Consider the following 13,770-nt stretch of genomic DNA (forward strand, 5'->3'; position numbering starts at 1 on the left):
GGACCGCTAGGCCAGCGAGTGCCCCAATTTAAGACCCTTTAAATACCTCAAGAAACAAGTAGGTAGAAAGAAAGAAAGAAAGAAAGAAAGAAAGAAAGAACATTGCTGCATCAACAAACTATACACGAGGCGTTCTGCTATTTTCACGATATTTATCTGTGGAGCCGAGTCAAACTAAATGTAGTGCCTCAACTCCTACATTCCAAGAGCTTATCAGGGCGGGGGGTCCCCAGTTCAAATATGTTTTATTTATTTATTTTCTCTTGTTCTTTCTTTTTTAAAAGGTTGAGAAAAGGTTGAGAACCACTAGCTTGAGGAGGCCTGACCTGGAACCAAAGCCACCATACCATACATACATTACAAACCTGGCTATGCCACGAGTCTGTACCAAACCACACCAGACCAGTTACAGTAAAACTATACACGGTTGTTTCAAATTACAGGCAAACAGGAAGCAGTCTGCTAGGACGGACCACACTTTAGGTCACGTGCTCACAGGATAATTGGTCTGCCACCCACCACCACACCCAACCTCCCAGAACCTAACAATCGCACGCATTGCAACCTCAGTAGAACAGGACATCAACCTAGGGATGCAACATTTAATCAAACTAATACATTTATTTGAATATTAAAAATATATTTTTGGGAAATATTTCTAATATTTTTGGGAAAAAAAGCTAGCATAGCCGAATTATATCTGGCATGACACCATTGTACAACCAAGCATAAAATATGGCTTCAGCAGTTAATCAGACTAATGACGAATCGACGCAAAACAATTCCCCCATCAATGTTCTTTTTACTCTCCAATTGTTTCCGTCCAGTCTTAGCCATGGAAGGCTTGGAGATCGTAATCAGTCTCTAGTTGAGCTAAACCAGGGGTGCCCAAAAGGTAGATCACAAAGGCTGTGCAGGTAGATCACATGACATGCCCCTAAAGGAGTATTTCATTTAAATATATTGAAGAAAAAAAACGATTAAAAAAAACATTTCTCCCCCTCTATTTCCCATTCCAAGTGCATTTGTCTTATACTGTACAGAATGTAACACAAACTCTACTATTCCGAAGCCCCCTCAGGTACATATTTAAACTATTTTCAGCAATGGTATAATAATTGATTTGGTGGGTAGATCTTGCCGAGCTGGTCATTTTGAAAGTAGCTCTCAAGTCAAAAAGTGTGGGCACCCCTGAGCTAAACCTTTGGAGACTGACATGAGAGTCCATTCATTCCCTCTACCTCTCCAACTGGAGTCCTCCTCCAGCTCCAAACAATCCCAGTCAGTGTTTGTGACTGGTGGGTCTCGTCACCCACCAGTAAGACCCTGACCTCTGACCTTGACACAAACAGTGAGTCGGTGCTTACTGCCTACACAACTTTGCCCCCCGGATCAGCCCACTTGGGGTGGTCACATGATTATTGGTAATCTCTTTGGCCTTTTGTGACTTACAGTTAACTTTGGTCAAAAATAAATGCAGAAAAGAAGAAATACAAAATCATTTCACATTTCTACCTTATATTTGAACCGAAACGTTCAGGCAGGGACATGCACAATGGGAAGGGATACTTTGTCAACTGTCCATTTTTACCTATCATAGCACTTTGCCGAGCACCAGCACCATTACCAATTGTTAAAAAGAAATTGCAGATGTTCAAGCATCAGGCTAGAAAAAATAAAAATAATTCAAAATAACCCATTTTGGGCGGGAACCCCTTTTGGTGTTTTAAACATTATGTTATAATTTAGCTATTGAAAAATAGCAGATCTAGGTCTGCTATTTTTGAAAAATTGTGAAAATATTTATTTCAGAAAGCTGAAGGATTTAGAAGATTTTTTTTAAATGTTGAGGTCAGGCCTAAATGGGCTTCCCATCATGTACGTGTAACCCAAGATGCATTGTACTGCGTCACGTGATCGGCTGACTGTGTTGCCTTCCGGAGCGGTCGTGTGTGTTTGACTGAACTCGCCAAATGGGTCAAAGGCGTGACTGATGGCCAGAATGTTGATGGTCAAAGCAATGGGTCGAAGGTCAAGCGTTAAAGGGCCAAAGATAGGGTCAGAGCTCCAGACAGAGACAACACATGGACGTGAGTGTCAGACAGGTTGCTAGTCTGGTCACATGTACGGCACCAAAATAAAATAGCAGATCTACAAGCTCGCAATGCGTCTCCATGCGGCCGGGGACTGCCCTTAAGTCAGACCTCCCGTTAGTCCGACCTGTGCTGCGGGTTACAAATGACCCATGTGGGTTACAAATCACCCGTGGCTTCCTGTGTAAGGGTTAGGTTAGGGATAGTGTTAGTAATGGTCCGATTAACGGGAGGTCAAACCAATGCCACGCTACACATTGCGAGCTTATAGATCGGCGACCGTCAACTTCAATTGGACATTTTCTTGACAACATAAAACAATTATTCACTAATAATACCCTAACAACAAGGTATTGTAATCTAGGGCTAGAGTAAGGCTTTTTTAGAGCCACATGTATGCCTTCTTTGTGCTGTTGAGGCGACCAAATGCTACAAAAGGAATTTGGTGAGGCATTTTATCGTGAGATTTTTATCCATCCATCCATATTCAACCACGTGTCCGTAGTCCGGTCACGGGACTAACAGCTCAGCTTAGAGAGCCCCAGACTTCCCTCTCCAGAGTAATATTAGTAACTTCATTCTGGGGGATCCTGAGGCGTATCCAGGTCATTTTGGAGATATGATCCCTCCATCTCATCCTTCGTCTGCCCTCGGGTCTCCTTCCAGTGGGACGTGCATCGAGGACCTCCCTAGGGAGACGCTAGACGTTCGGGAGGCATCCTTACCAGATGCCCGAACCACCTAAGCTGGCTCCTTTCCAAGCGAAGAAGCAGCGGTTCTATTCCAAGTCTGCGTGACTGAATTTCTCACCCTATCTCTAAGGGAGATGCCAGCCACCCGTCTGAGAAAACTCATTTCGGGCCCCAAATCAGTAGACACATGCCTTATTATTTTTCTCTGAAACCACATCATAGAGTAACTTTTTTTTTTATCTCTCCCCCTGCCTCTCTCATATACCTTCTTATTACCTCTCTCAAGCGTTCTCTACCACTTTCTTCTCCCTCTCTCACTCTGAAAAATATGTCAACTGACAACCTCTGTGCAGACAGGAAGGAACAGCCATAGGAACACAGCAGGTCTTGGCACACAGACAGGCGCACACGTGCACGTGCACACAACACACACGCATGCGCACATCAGGGGGGGAATATAAGCCTTTGAGGACCCTGTGTTATCTGGTTTGTTAACAGAGTTTTGTTTCCTGTAGTTTTCTCTCTCTCTCTAAGGAGCACAAGGTCACTGTGTCACCTAACTGCAGATCACAGCTGTTAGAAGCATCCGTTTAATTTCTGCGACATAAACCCGTTCAACCCATGCAGCGTTCCAGGCCGAGACAACCTTGGCAGAAGTGGATGAGTGAGCCAACGTGCTGCTGACCAGTATTCTAGAAGAGTGGTCGGTCCCCCAAACAGTGGTTCGGGGCCCATTTGTGAAAAAAATTAAATATAAATCTAAGAAAATCCATAAATTCCATTAAATTAAGTAGTGAAAATAGCCGAACTACAAGTTCATAACGTGGCGTGCTTGTAGATTTGCAAGTCACACGAGGTCAAGTTTAAGTGCCACGAGGTCAGGCAAGTGCAACGCAACGGTTTTTCCAGTACCACTGGAACTAACACCAAGGATTGTATATCATTTTGGCATTACTTTTCAAATGACTGAAATCATTACTTTAGATGAACAAAGTGTTGAAAACACCAACGTACTACTGTAGCTGTAATCATTTCTGAATGCTTGAGAATGAGAATGATAATGATGCAAGGATGTTAAATTGTTGGACTGTATGGAAAAGCAAAGCACTGAAATGTAAACACATTTTTCTGTAATGCAAAATCCCAGATAAAAATGTGTATTACAAAACAAACAAACTGAATGGGAATGAAAAGCAAAAATTAAAATAAGAGGAAGAGGATTTCTGTATTAGTAACTGGTGTTTTCCTTTTTGGCCATTGGCGTTTCTCTCTCTCTGTCTGTCTATCTCTCTGTCTGTCTGTCTATTTGTCTGTCCGTTGGACCAACTGTCCAACCACTGTCCATTGTCCAATATTACATACAGAGTTTAGCTTTGCTCTTCCTTCTGCTTCCCAGTATTCTGCTTCCCAGTACAGTGTACAGCAGTGGTTGCCAAACTTTTTAAGGCATGCATGAGCCAAAAGAGAACTTAGACGTTTGCCCGGGACCCAAACTAGTGAAAATAGCGTTGTGAGCTTGTAGATCAGCTATTTACTACTTCTTAAATATCTGTTTTCAAATGTATAGAATTTCTTCTTTTTTGATTTGATTTATTCATGAAATTACTTTGAAAAATGATTGGATTTGTTTTTAATTCATGATTTGTTTTTAAAGAATATTCATTCAAATAAATGGAGGAAACGAAAAATAAAGAGACCCATAAAGATGTGTCCACGACCGACAAATGGGTCCCAACCTATTTTTTTACAGTCTATGGTCCCAACCCACCCTTTGGGAACCAGTGGGGTACAGTACCTTCGTTGATTTTTTGCACATGTACCATTTCATTCAGTAAATGTGCGTTCTTTGTGCAACTACCATCTCTTGAAGCTAATGAATGGATTTACCAAAGAATAGAACCTTTCATTTGGGTCCTTGTTGTTGTCTAATTTCGCTGTCCCGCCTTCCCGTCTCTGGCTAAACTTTAATGATGGCTAGGCTGGATTCCATGCGCTGCTAACCAAGGTAATCCACCTCAATTCGATTCTCTGAATCAATAAAGAAAAGAGACTTGGTTGTGATAAGGTTGAGCCAGGGTGAGCTTACAGTGCAAGAGTTTGATTGGATTTGATCCACTTAGGCCGTGAACCCTAATTTAAGGTGACTCAGGTTATAGGCACCTTTTAATCATTTGTCTGAGAAAAGAAGGAGGAACCCTGTAGCTCTATAAACCTTCTTTCAATGCCAGGAATTAGAAATTATTTAGAATGTTTCAAAGAAAATGTCCCAGATAAAAATGTTTGGTTTGTGTTTTTGTTTTTGTTGCAGTGCTACTGTTTTGCTTATGTAAATGGATGAAAATGATTCTCCATGAGTTAATGGAGTCTTCATTTCGATTGAGTTTGCATCAAAAAATAAAACAAAAAAATAAAATAAACACACAAATGCATGAAATATTCTCATTCTCAGTCAATCACTTCATCAGATGTGTCACTCAATGAAAAAAACAAAAATAAAATATCCAGCCCCCATGCCAGGTGTGTGTGCGTGCGTGTGTACGATCAACCGTTAGTAGAAGTTTGTTTACATGTGCCCAGGAAGTGACGGCGGGCTTAACTTTAAAGGGGGCTTTAAATTAATATATCCAATATACCGAGGCTGCCAGGATTGTTTAAATACCTTTGGAGCATACGCCGAAGTATTTGCGGCTTTGATCCATGACAGTCTGCTTGAAAACACTCTGATTTGTTATTGAGCAGACAAAAAAAACACTTCCTTGAGCCGGGTCTTACTCAAAGAGCAAAGCTAGGTAAGATTGTCCCTTACACCCTCATTCACTTTGCATTGGGCTCAGTTTCCCAGAAGCACTTGCAAGCCGGCGGTTGGTTGATTTCCGCTTACGTCATCATAACGCGTCCGCCTCATCACCAGGTCAGTGACAAATCCGCTATTTCTTTTACATTATTACAAAATGGCAAATTAAACACATAACAAATAGCGGGTTTAGCGTATTAAGCAGCAGCAAAACATGGATTAAATAGCGTGGAAAACGGGTTATGCATTAGAACTGTTAAAGCAAAACACAAACCTTCGAAATAAACCGTATACATTTTGAGGCGTTGACCGATTGACTGAGTTTGTGTACACAGTGTATGTGTGTGTGTGTGTGTGTGTTACCTTTGCCAATTTGGACAAAACCAATGATGATGATGAGTCCAAGAGCCAGGAGCTTGCCAGCAGCAAAAAGGTCCTGAACTCGTGTGGCCGCCTTTACACTGTAGCAGTTTATGAAGGTCAACACCACTGCAGACAGAGAGGAGAGAGGAGAGCACAGATCAGAGACAAACACGGCAAGTCGGCAACAGAAAAAACTGCAACAGGCCCGGGCCGGCCTAGCAGTCTGAGCACCAAATCTTGACAGCGCATCGCGGGTTACAGTCCCATTCCTGTCGAACTTTGCTGTATGTGACTGTCACTCCCCGTCTCTGTCCTCTAGTTTCCTGTCTGTCTCTGTCCTCTAGTTTCCTGTCTGTCTCTGTCCTCTAGTTTCCCGTCTGTCTCTGCCCTCTTGTTTCCTGTCTGTCTCCACTATCAATAAAGGCAAAAAAGCCCTCCCCCCAAAATAACAGATTGTAGATATAGTGGGTACAATCAAAAATAAACCTTTGCAGGTGTACGGTTGGTAACTCTGCTGGGGGGGGGGGGGGGGGGGATTTACCACACACACCACACATTATGCAATAATGTTTTTAACAAATATCTCTTTAGACTCATTTGGTTACACCTTGATTGTACTGTAACTACCCTTTCATGATTGGCCTCAAGTCTACACAGGAAATATGAGGAGAGAGACGCCCTTAAACACATCCTACTCTACTGTACACTGTGCCAGTAATTGTTTTGGTTTTTCCGAGGAAATTGCACCCAAAACATTATTTCTGCTAGGTATCACGGGGGTCCACATTTCTCCGAGTACCCTTTGCCCCCATAATTTCAATGAAGTGTTCCGTTGCCCAGAGGAGTGGTTGTTCTTTTCTTTTTTTTGTGTGCATGTTGTTTTGGAACCGATAGGTGGTTCTCAGCACACAGGGACAGGAGGAGAGCTCACCGAAACATAAACCCATTCTTGAGGGAATAATAGGTCTCCCTGCCGCCCTCCATTTCTTTCTCTCTCTCTCACAAGCACACACGCATGCATGCACGCACACACTCTCACACAAGCACACACACATACATGCATGCACGCACACACTCTCACACACAGTCAGTCACACACGCACACAATCTTGTCAAGCTGGCTCCTATCCCAGGCCCCCATTAAAAGTGATTAACTAAAGCAGCAGGTCCCTTTAAAGCTCCTAAATCAGGCTGGGGCCACAATAGAGAGAGACGAAACACAACACAATGAGACTCTGTGTAAAGCGACAGAGAGAGAGAGACGGTACAGTATAGAGGCCTCATCTGGGCTGAGAAGTTGAGAACACACACAGGCATGCCAACAACACAAGACCACGGGTACACTCAAGTTCACATGCACACATTTCACGCACAAACATGTTAACTCAAGAACATGCACGTGCTGAGAACACAGTACACACACACACACACACACACACACACACACACACACACACACACACACACACACACACACACACACACACACACACACACACACACACACACACACACACACACACACACACACACACACACACACACACACACACACACACACACGACGACCCTAATTAAAACAAGTTCACAGAAGTGGGTCAATGTGGAACAATAAGGTGGACTGAACTGAATACTTTAAAAATCACAGAAATATTAATAGATGCTAAAAGCCAGCCATGTGCACACATACATTGACACATAATACATGCCCTGCTGTGTAACTACATTCAGACTGTTGGGCTGACCTCAATGGCCCTGATAAAAGATGAATGGACTGGGGAAGAGTGTGTGTGTGCGTGTGTCTCTCTCTCTGTGTGTGTGTGTGTGTGTGTGTGTGTGTGTGTGTGTGTGTGTGTGTGTGTGTGTGTGTGTGTGTGTGTGTGTGTGTGTGTGTGTGTGTGTGTGTGTGTGTGTGTGTGTGTGTGTGTGTGTGTGTGTGTAGAATTGACCCTTTGCCATCTTAGCCCCATTGACCCCGATCAACTGGCTAGACCACAATACACTTATCATGCGATCATGGAGGCACACAGAAGCATACATAAAACCCCACACAGGGCTGGAAACCTTCATGCAATGCATAGACATGCATACAGTACTGTACTGTACACACGACAGCACACACAGAGATCTGGGTGGTCATGTCATGTGTTCCAAGTTCTCAGTCCCTCTGAGGATTAGGGAGTAATAGTGAGCTGCTATTTTCAAAGGATTTTTAGACATTTTATACATTTGGAAACGGGACATGAAATGGGACAGTCTACAATAATGAGTACCTTCTAATTTTGATATTTAGTATATGTCGAATAAAATACTTTTGTACTTTTACTCAATTACATTTAGAATGCAGGACTTCTACTTGTAACAGAGTAGTTCTGCATAGCAGTATTGATACTTTTACTTCAGTAGAAAATACGAGTACTTTTTCCACTACTACACTGAGCATGCACCATGCCACACAGTCTGTCTCTGTCCCTGAAAAGCATTTCTGTAATAGTGGGACTGGGCTATATGTCAGCTCCAACGAGCATTTGAAATAGCAGCTCTATTTTTGTAGGCCTACGCCACTGTTGTACAACAAAGTATAATGCAGGTTAAGTGGTTGGTCAGTCAGTCAATTACTTTTTCAATTAACCAAATAATCAAAAAAGGAGATTTTTGTATAAAACCCTATTTCTTTATCCTGAATTTATTTTATGATATTATATTGACTATATCAACTATCTGAAGATAATCTGCCTAGAATGAATTAATGATAAAACTGATGTACAGAAATCCTCCGATTGTTTATGGAATGCCGGTCCCACAATGCTTAAAGATGCATTGCAGTAAGTGGTATTTGTTTGTTACAACTTACAATAACTAGCTCTATTACCCTGATAGAAATCATTGCGTGTTGGTTCACTAACAATGGTCCCCCTGTTTTTTTTTGGGGGGGGGGGGTCGGTGGTAGCCCCATTATATTCAACCAGGAGGAAAGAGAACGCAGGAATCAGGATACAGGATATCGGGGATAAAGAGGTTAAATTGGAACTAAGTGATGACACAAAGAAGTGAGCAGACACATTTCACATTGAAGCTTATAAATGGGTTCTCTCTGATCCTGATTGGATGAAATTGGCAACCCCTCAATGGATGGATGTAGGACAGTTAAATAATGACTCAACAATTAAACTAAACAATGGTTGTGTTTATATGAGAAGCTTACTGCATGTCCCTTTCCCGTTTTAGTCGCTCATTTTTGTTTTGTTATTACTATGTACTTGATGCTCTCTTGTGTTTTGCTTTTTCTCGTTTTATTTTTGCTCATACTGTAAAGCACTTTGAACTGCACTCGTTGTATGAAATGTGCTATATAAATAAAGATTGATTGATTGATTGATTACACTTCATATCACACACATTCCACCAGCTAAATTAAAATTAAAAAAAGAATCCCAAACAAAACTTTAAATATATATATATTTGTATAATCATTTAACGATTGCAGACCTTCAACTAAGCATGCTAATTCTAAGGACACTAAATAATTATACTGCCGTATTACCGATATAATAATTTTATAATAATCTATAATTGTATTCATTGGCTCAATGTTTTTCTTCACTGTATGACTGTTCTCAATCTCTGCAGTCTAGTAGTGGATGTCAGTTTCATCATGGCACGTGGGTGTGTGATCAGATCTAGCCTCACTATCCTAGAGAGGTGGTGCACCGTCGTGAGGTGATGAAATAGTACGGCATCTTTTCACCACATTGCTTAGCCTATGCCATGTGTGAGTCAGAGTGAGTCACAAAACACTTCCTCTTTCTTTGAGAGAGCACATGTGCTCAGTATAATAGTAGTATAGTTGGTTTGTATATGTTTGTGGGCCCCCTCTCATTATCAAATATCTAACTATATTACTAACCTTAACTCGGGCAATTTGAGTGCTCGTTTCCCAGAACAAGAGTATGTGAAGTGAGGATGACTGGTGGCTAGTAGTGGCTAGTACTGTTCTGTAGTGTAAGTACCGGTTCAGCCACGCACTCAAACATTGCATCAGCTTTCAAGTTTCAATCAATCAAAATAAACTAGGCACGAATAGTAGATGTATAGCCCCTTATTTCGGGATCCCTTGGTTTCCTTCTCTGTATTTGGGACGTCCCAAATACAGAGAAGGTAACCAAGGGGCTATAGGAGGCATGCATGATGATGCATCATGCATGCATCTCTGCACGGTCTATTATGCGTTGTTGTTGGCGACCCGGACTCAACTTACGGATGCAGAGGCAGGCGACAATCTTAATGGCGCTCTCCGGCGTCGTGCACTCGCCGAAGATGGGCTTGAGGAGGTATGTGGCGAACACGTAGGCCACGATGTACTGCGACGACGGCCGGATGATCAGCAGCTCGATCCACAGCTTGAGGAACGCCGGCAGCTGGCCGTACACCTCCAGGATGTAGGCGTAGTCGCCGCCAGACTTGGTGATGGTGGTGCCCAGCTCCGCGTAGCACAGCGCGCCAATCGTGGAGAACACGCCGCACACGGCCCACACGATCAGCGACAGGCCCACGGAGCCGGCTTCCTTCACCACGCCGGTCGGCGTCACGAAGATGCCCGAGCCGATGATGGTGCCCACGATGAGGGCGATGCCGTTGGTCAGCGTGATGGTCCTCTTGAGCGTCACCCCGTCCTTCACCTCCACCTCCACCCCGTCTCCAGCCCCGTCTCCGCCGGGGGGTCCCCCCGCCGACGCCGCGCTGTCCGGGCTTTTCTGCCCGTTCTCCCCTAGCATCCTCTCGGTGACCTGCCTGTCTTCCTCCCGCCGGTCCACAGACGTGTTGGAGCTCCGTTTCTTTAAATTCGACATGGTTTCTTTCTCCTAATATGTCTGTCTCTCTCTCTCTCACCCTTTCCTGTCGCCTCGGCGGATGACAAACAAAGCTTTCCGCCCTTATTGCTACGATTTCGGTCACTTTGGTTTTCTGTCTTTCTGTTCTGTCCGTCTGAGTGATGTCGCCCGGTTAGGCTGACTCACTAAAACACGCGTGGCCGTGGCGTGTTGTTCTACTCTGCTGTAGTGCAGTGTGTGTGTACAAAGGAATTGAGGAGGAAAAGGCGTGCTAATGATGACCCTCCTCTCCTGCTTCGGCGTCACAACATTATAATCCGCCCCACATGGCGATGCTTCTCTCTCTCTTCCATCACTGGGTGGAGTCTAGAGTCTAGACTAGAGGAGACCCCATCCGTCTGGAGGACGCAAAGCACCGTGACCGACTGCTTTGGTGGTTAACGTTGAACTTGAAATGATATTAGAGCAGTGGTTTTCAACCCTTTTCATCATCAAGGCCCATTATTTATTCAGCATTGAGCCATGCATGGACCACCATTTGATGAGATGTATTTAGCCTCTCTCTCAGACCCAAAATTAAAGAATATTTTGTCGTTTCACTCGTTTGATAAGATTTTATCCACAATTCCATGTTGTATTGATGTTGGTAGGCTAGGAGAGAACAGGCAAACGTTGATCAAAATATCAATTCTTCTACATTCTGGTTGATTGTGTAGACTTCTTGTAAATGTAGTAATGTAGATGTTTAACAACAATGTCACTCTTGAGAGAGTGTAAAATGAAACCAAATGGACCCGTAATTGTCCATTTCGATTCATTAATTTTACACTCTCTCAAGAGTACGAGTTAAAAATGTATAAGGGTGCATTTAGATAGGTCCATTTGGGTCCATTTGGGTACCAACTCTCCATCATTTTAGGGACCACCTGGAACCCCCCGGCCTCAAGGACCACTGGTTGGTCCTACCCCGCCCTCTAGCGGTCGACTGCAGCAGAAGGCGAGGGCTGATTTCGGTGACTACTGACTAGACTTGCTGAAGACAAGAGTTCGTTGTAACTTGGCCGAGCTGTCAAACAAGCCTGACAAGTTTGATGGCATTCTACCAATTGTAGATTCACTCACACATCCATTGTGAGAAATAGGGAAGATTAAGTCAGGTATTTACAGTAGGCACGCTATAGATCATGATTTAATCATGGTAATGATTACATCATGATCTTTTTTGCTGAATACATGGATCTATTTACAAACTTTTTTATGTAACCCCCCCCCCCCCCCCCCCGCCCCCCTGCAGCATGACTGCAGCTTTTATTTACCCTGAAGGGGGAAGCATATTTTTTTTAACCATATCTGTGTCAAGATGGCCCCATATACTGTATTCCGTTTTTTATGGAATAGGCAGTTCTTTGATGGTTTTTGGAAAATGGTTTCACACAGCACAGGAATTAATTATGCTGCTTTGAAATTAGTGTTAATTGGCGTCCCCTCCCTCAGCAAGACAGACAGACAGACAGACAGACAGACAGACAGACAGACAGACAGACAGACAGACACACACACACACACACACACACACACACACACACACACACACACACACACACACACACACACACACAGACTGACTGACTGACTGACTGACTGACTAGCACATGCAATTTCCTGTGCCCTGTTACATAGTCAAAGTGTTTAATTGCTAAAGCCTACAGATAGTACAGAAGTATTCACATATTGGCTCTGCCTGTCTGCCTTAAGCCATGGTAATGTGCAGGGTCGTCGTCCCAGGAAGAGACAGAGATAAAGAAATACATAATCCTTGTCTGTGGATTTCACTCAGTTTATCGACTCTGTCTGTCTGGTCCCCTCAGGGGGGCTCTCAGACCCCTAGGACTCCAGGAGTCAAGGGAATAAGTTCCATATCCCAGTCCATGAGTCCAGCCAACCTTTTGTATTGGGTAACAATATTTTGTTTTGTTTGTTTTTGTCTTTCAGAACTATGTTTTAGTGAATCTTTGTACAAATGTTCAGGTATGGTTGGGTGCCTACAGTATTATGACTTAGAAACACCACCGTTAGACAAGGCATACTATATTGTCCTAAAACTCAAAACTCAACACAAGTAAACTTTATGTTTATTTAATAACCACTTAAACCTTATATAGTTACTATAGTTGACCATGGCCCCCCAGAGGTCTGTACTTGGCCCCTTGCATTTTGTTCCTCAGTCTACACCAAACCTATTCACCAAAAATATAGCCAATCGGCAAGTACTTGCTCTTAGATGTACTTAAGTGCAAGTAAAAGTAAATGTCTTATTTTATTATCAATGAATTGCTGTTATTTTTTATAGGACCTTGTAACTCTTGTTTCAGAGAAATAACTCTGAAACCACCTGCTGCGCTGCATCCACTGATGTGTTTGCTTATAGAACCACTACAATGTTATACAAAGCCTGCAGTGCAGAAACACCTATAAAAACATAGAAATGACTGAGGAACCCAAACTAAACAAAATAATTTTACTCCTATACACCCATACAAGATGTAACAATACAGAAACCTTGAACTAGTATGATAGCTATATTAATAACATCATGCATATTTATTTTGCCTAATAAGAAGTGTAAAGGAAACCTTAACAAGGGGGTGGTTGAGTGCTTCACCGCTCGTCTCGGAAATAGCCGATCTACAAGCTCACAACACATCACTTCTGCTACAGATTGTGAGCCTGTATTTGTCAGACATTTCCAGCATGCGTGGATACGTCCAGCTTAACCACCCCAGAGCTGCATTTCCCCTCAGATCTGGTCCTACTGTACACTTTGTGTGCCCTTTCAACATTTTCAAAATAGTGACCCAGGGTGCCCAATGTTATTTTTGACATTATTTTTTATAAAAATCACAAAAAAATAAAGTTTTGTTTTTTTGGGGGTTTTTTTTCAAAGACGTCCACAGACGTCCTGGGCACCACATATCGGTAATTCCCAGGACGTCTGT

General features: G+C 43.0%; 1 protein-coding gene across 1 annotated transcript in view; it reads right to left on the bottom strand.

Annotated features, from left to right (window-relative positions):
* The window catches only part of slc7a5 (solute carrier family 7 member 5), a 34,302-nt gene extending 23,142 nt beyond the window's left edge, over nucleotides 1–11,160 (bottom strand). Inside the window, exons 1-2 of the mRNA XM_079501982.1 lie at nucleotides 10,201–11,160; nucleotides 5,943–6,068 (exon numbers count right to left, since the gene is read on the bottom strand). Of these exons, the coding sequence (XP_079358108.1) occupies nucleotides 5,943–6,068; nucleotides 10,201–10,792 (718 nt within the window). The 5' untranslated portion in view covers nucleotides 10,793–11,160. The remainder of the gene's footprint in view (nucleotides 1–5,942; nucleotides 6,069–10,200) is intronic.
* Between the last annotated feature and the right edge of the window lie 2,610 nt (nucleotides 11,161–13,770).

Source organism: Electrona antarctica (genome assembly GCF_951216825.1).
Source record: "Electrona antarctica genome assembly, chromosome: 5".
Classification (NCBI taxonomy): Eukaryota; Metazoa; Chordata; class Actinopteri; order Myctophiformes; family Myctophidae; genus Electrona; species Electrona antarctica.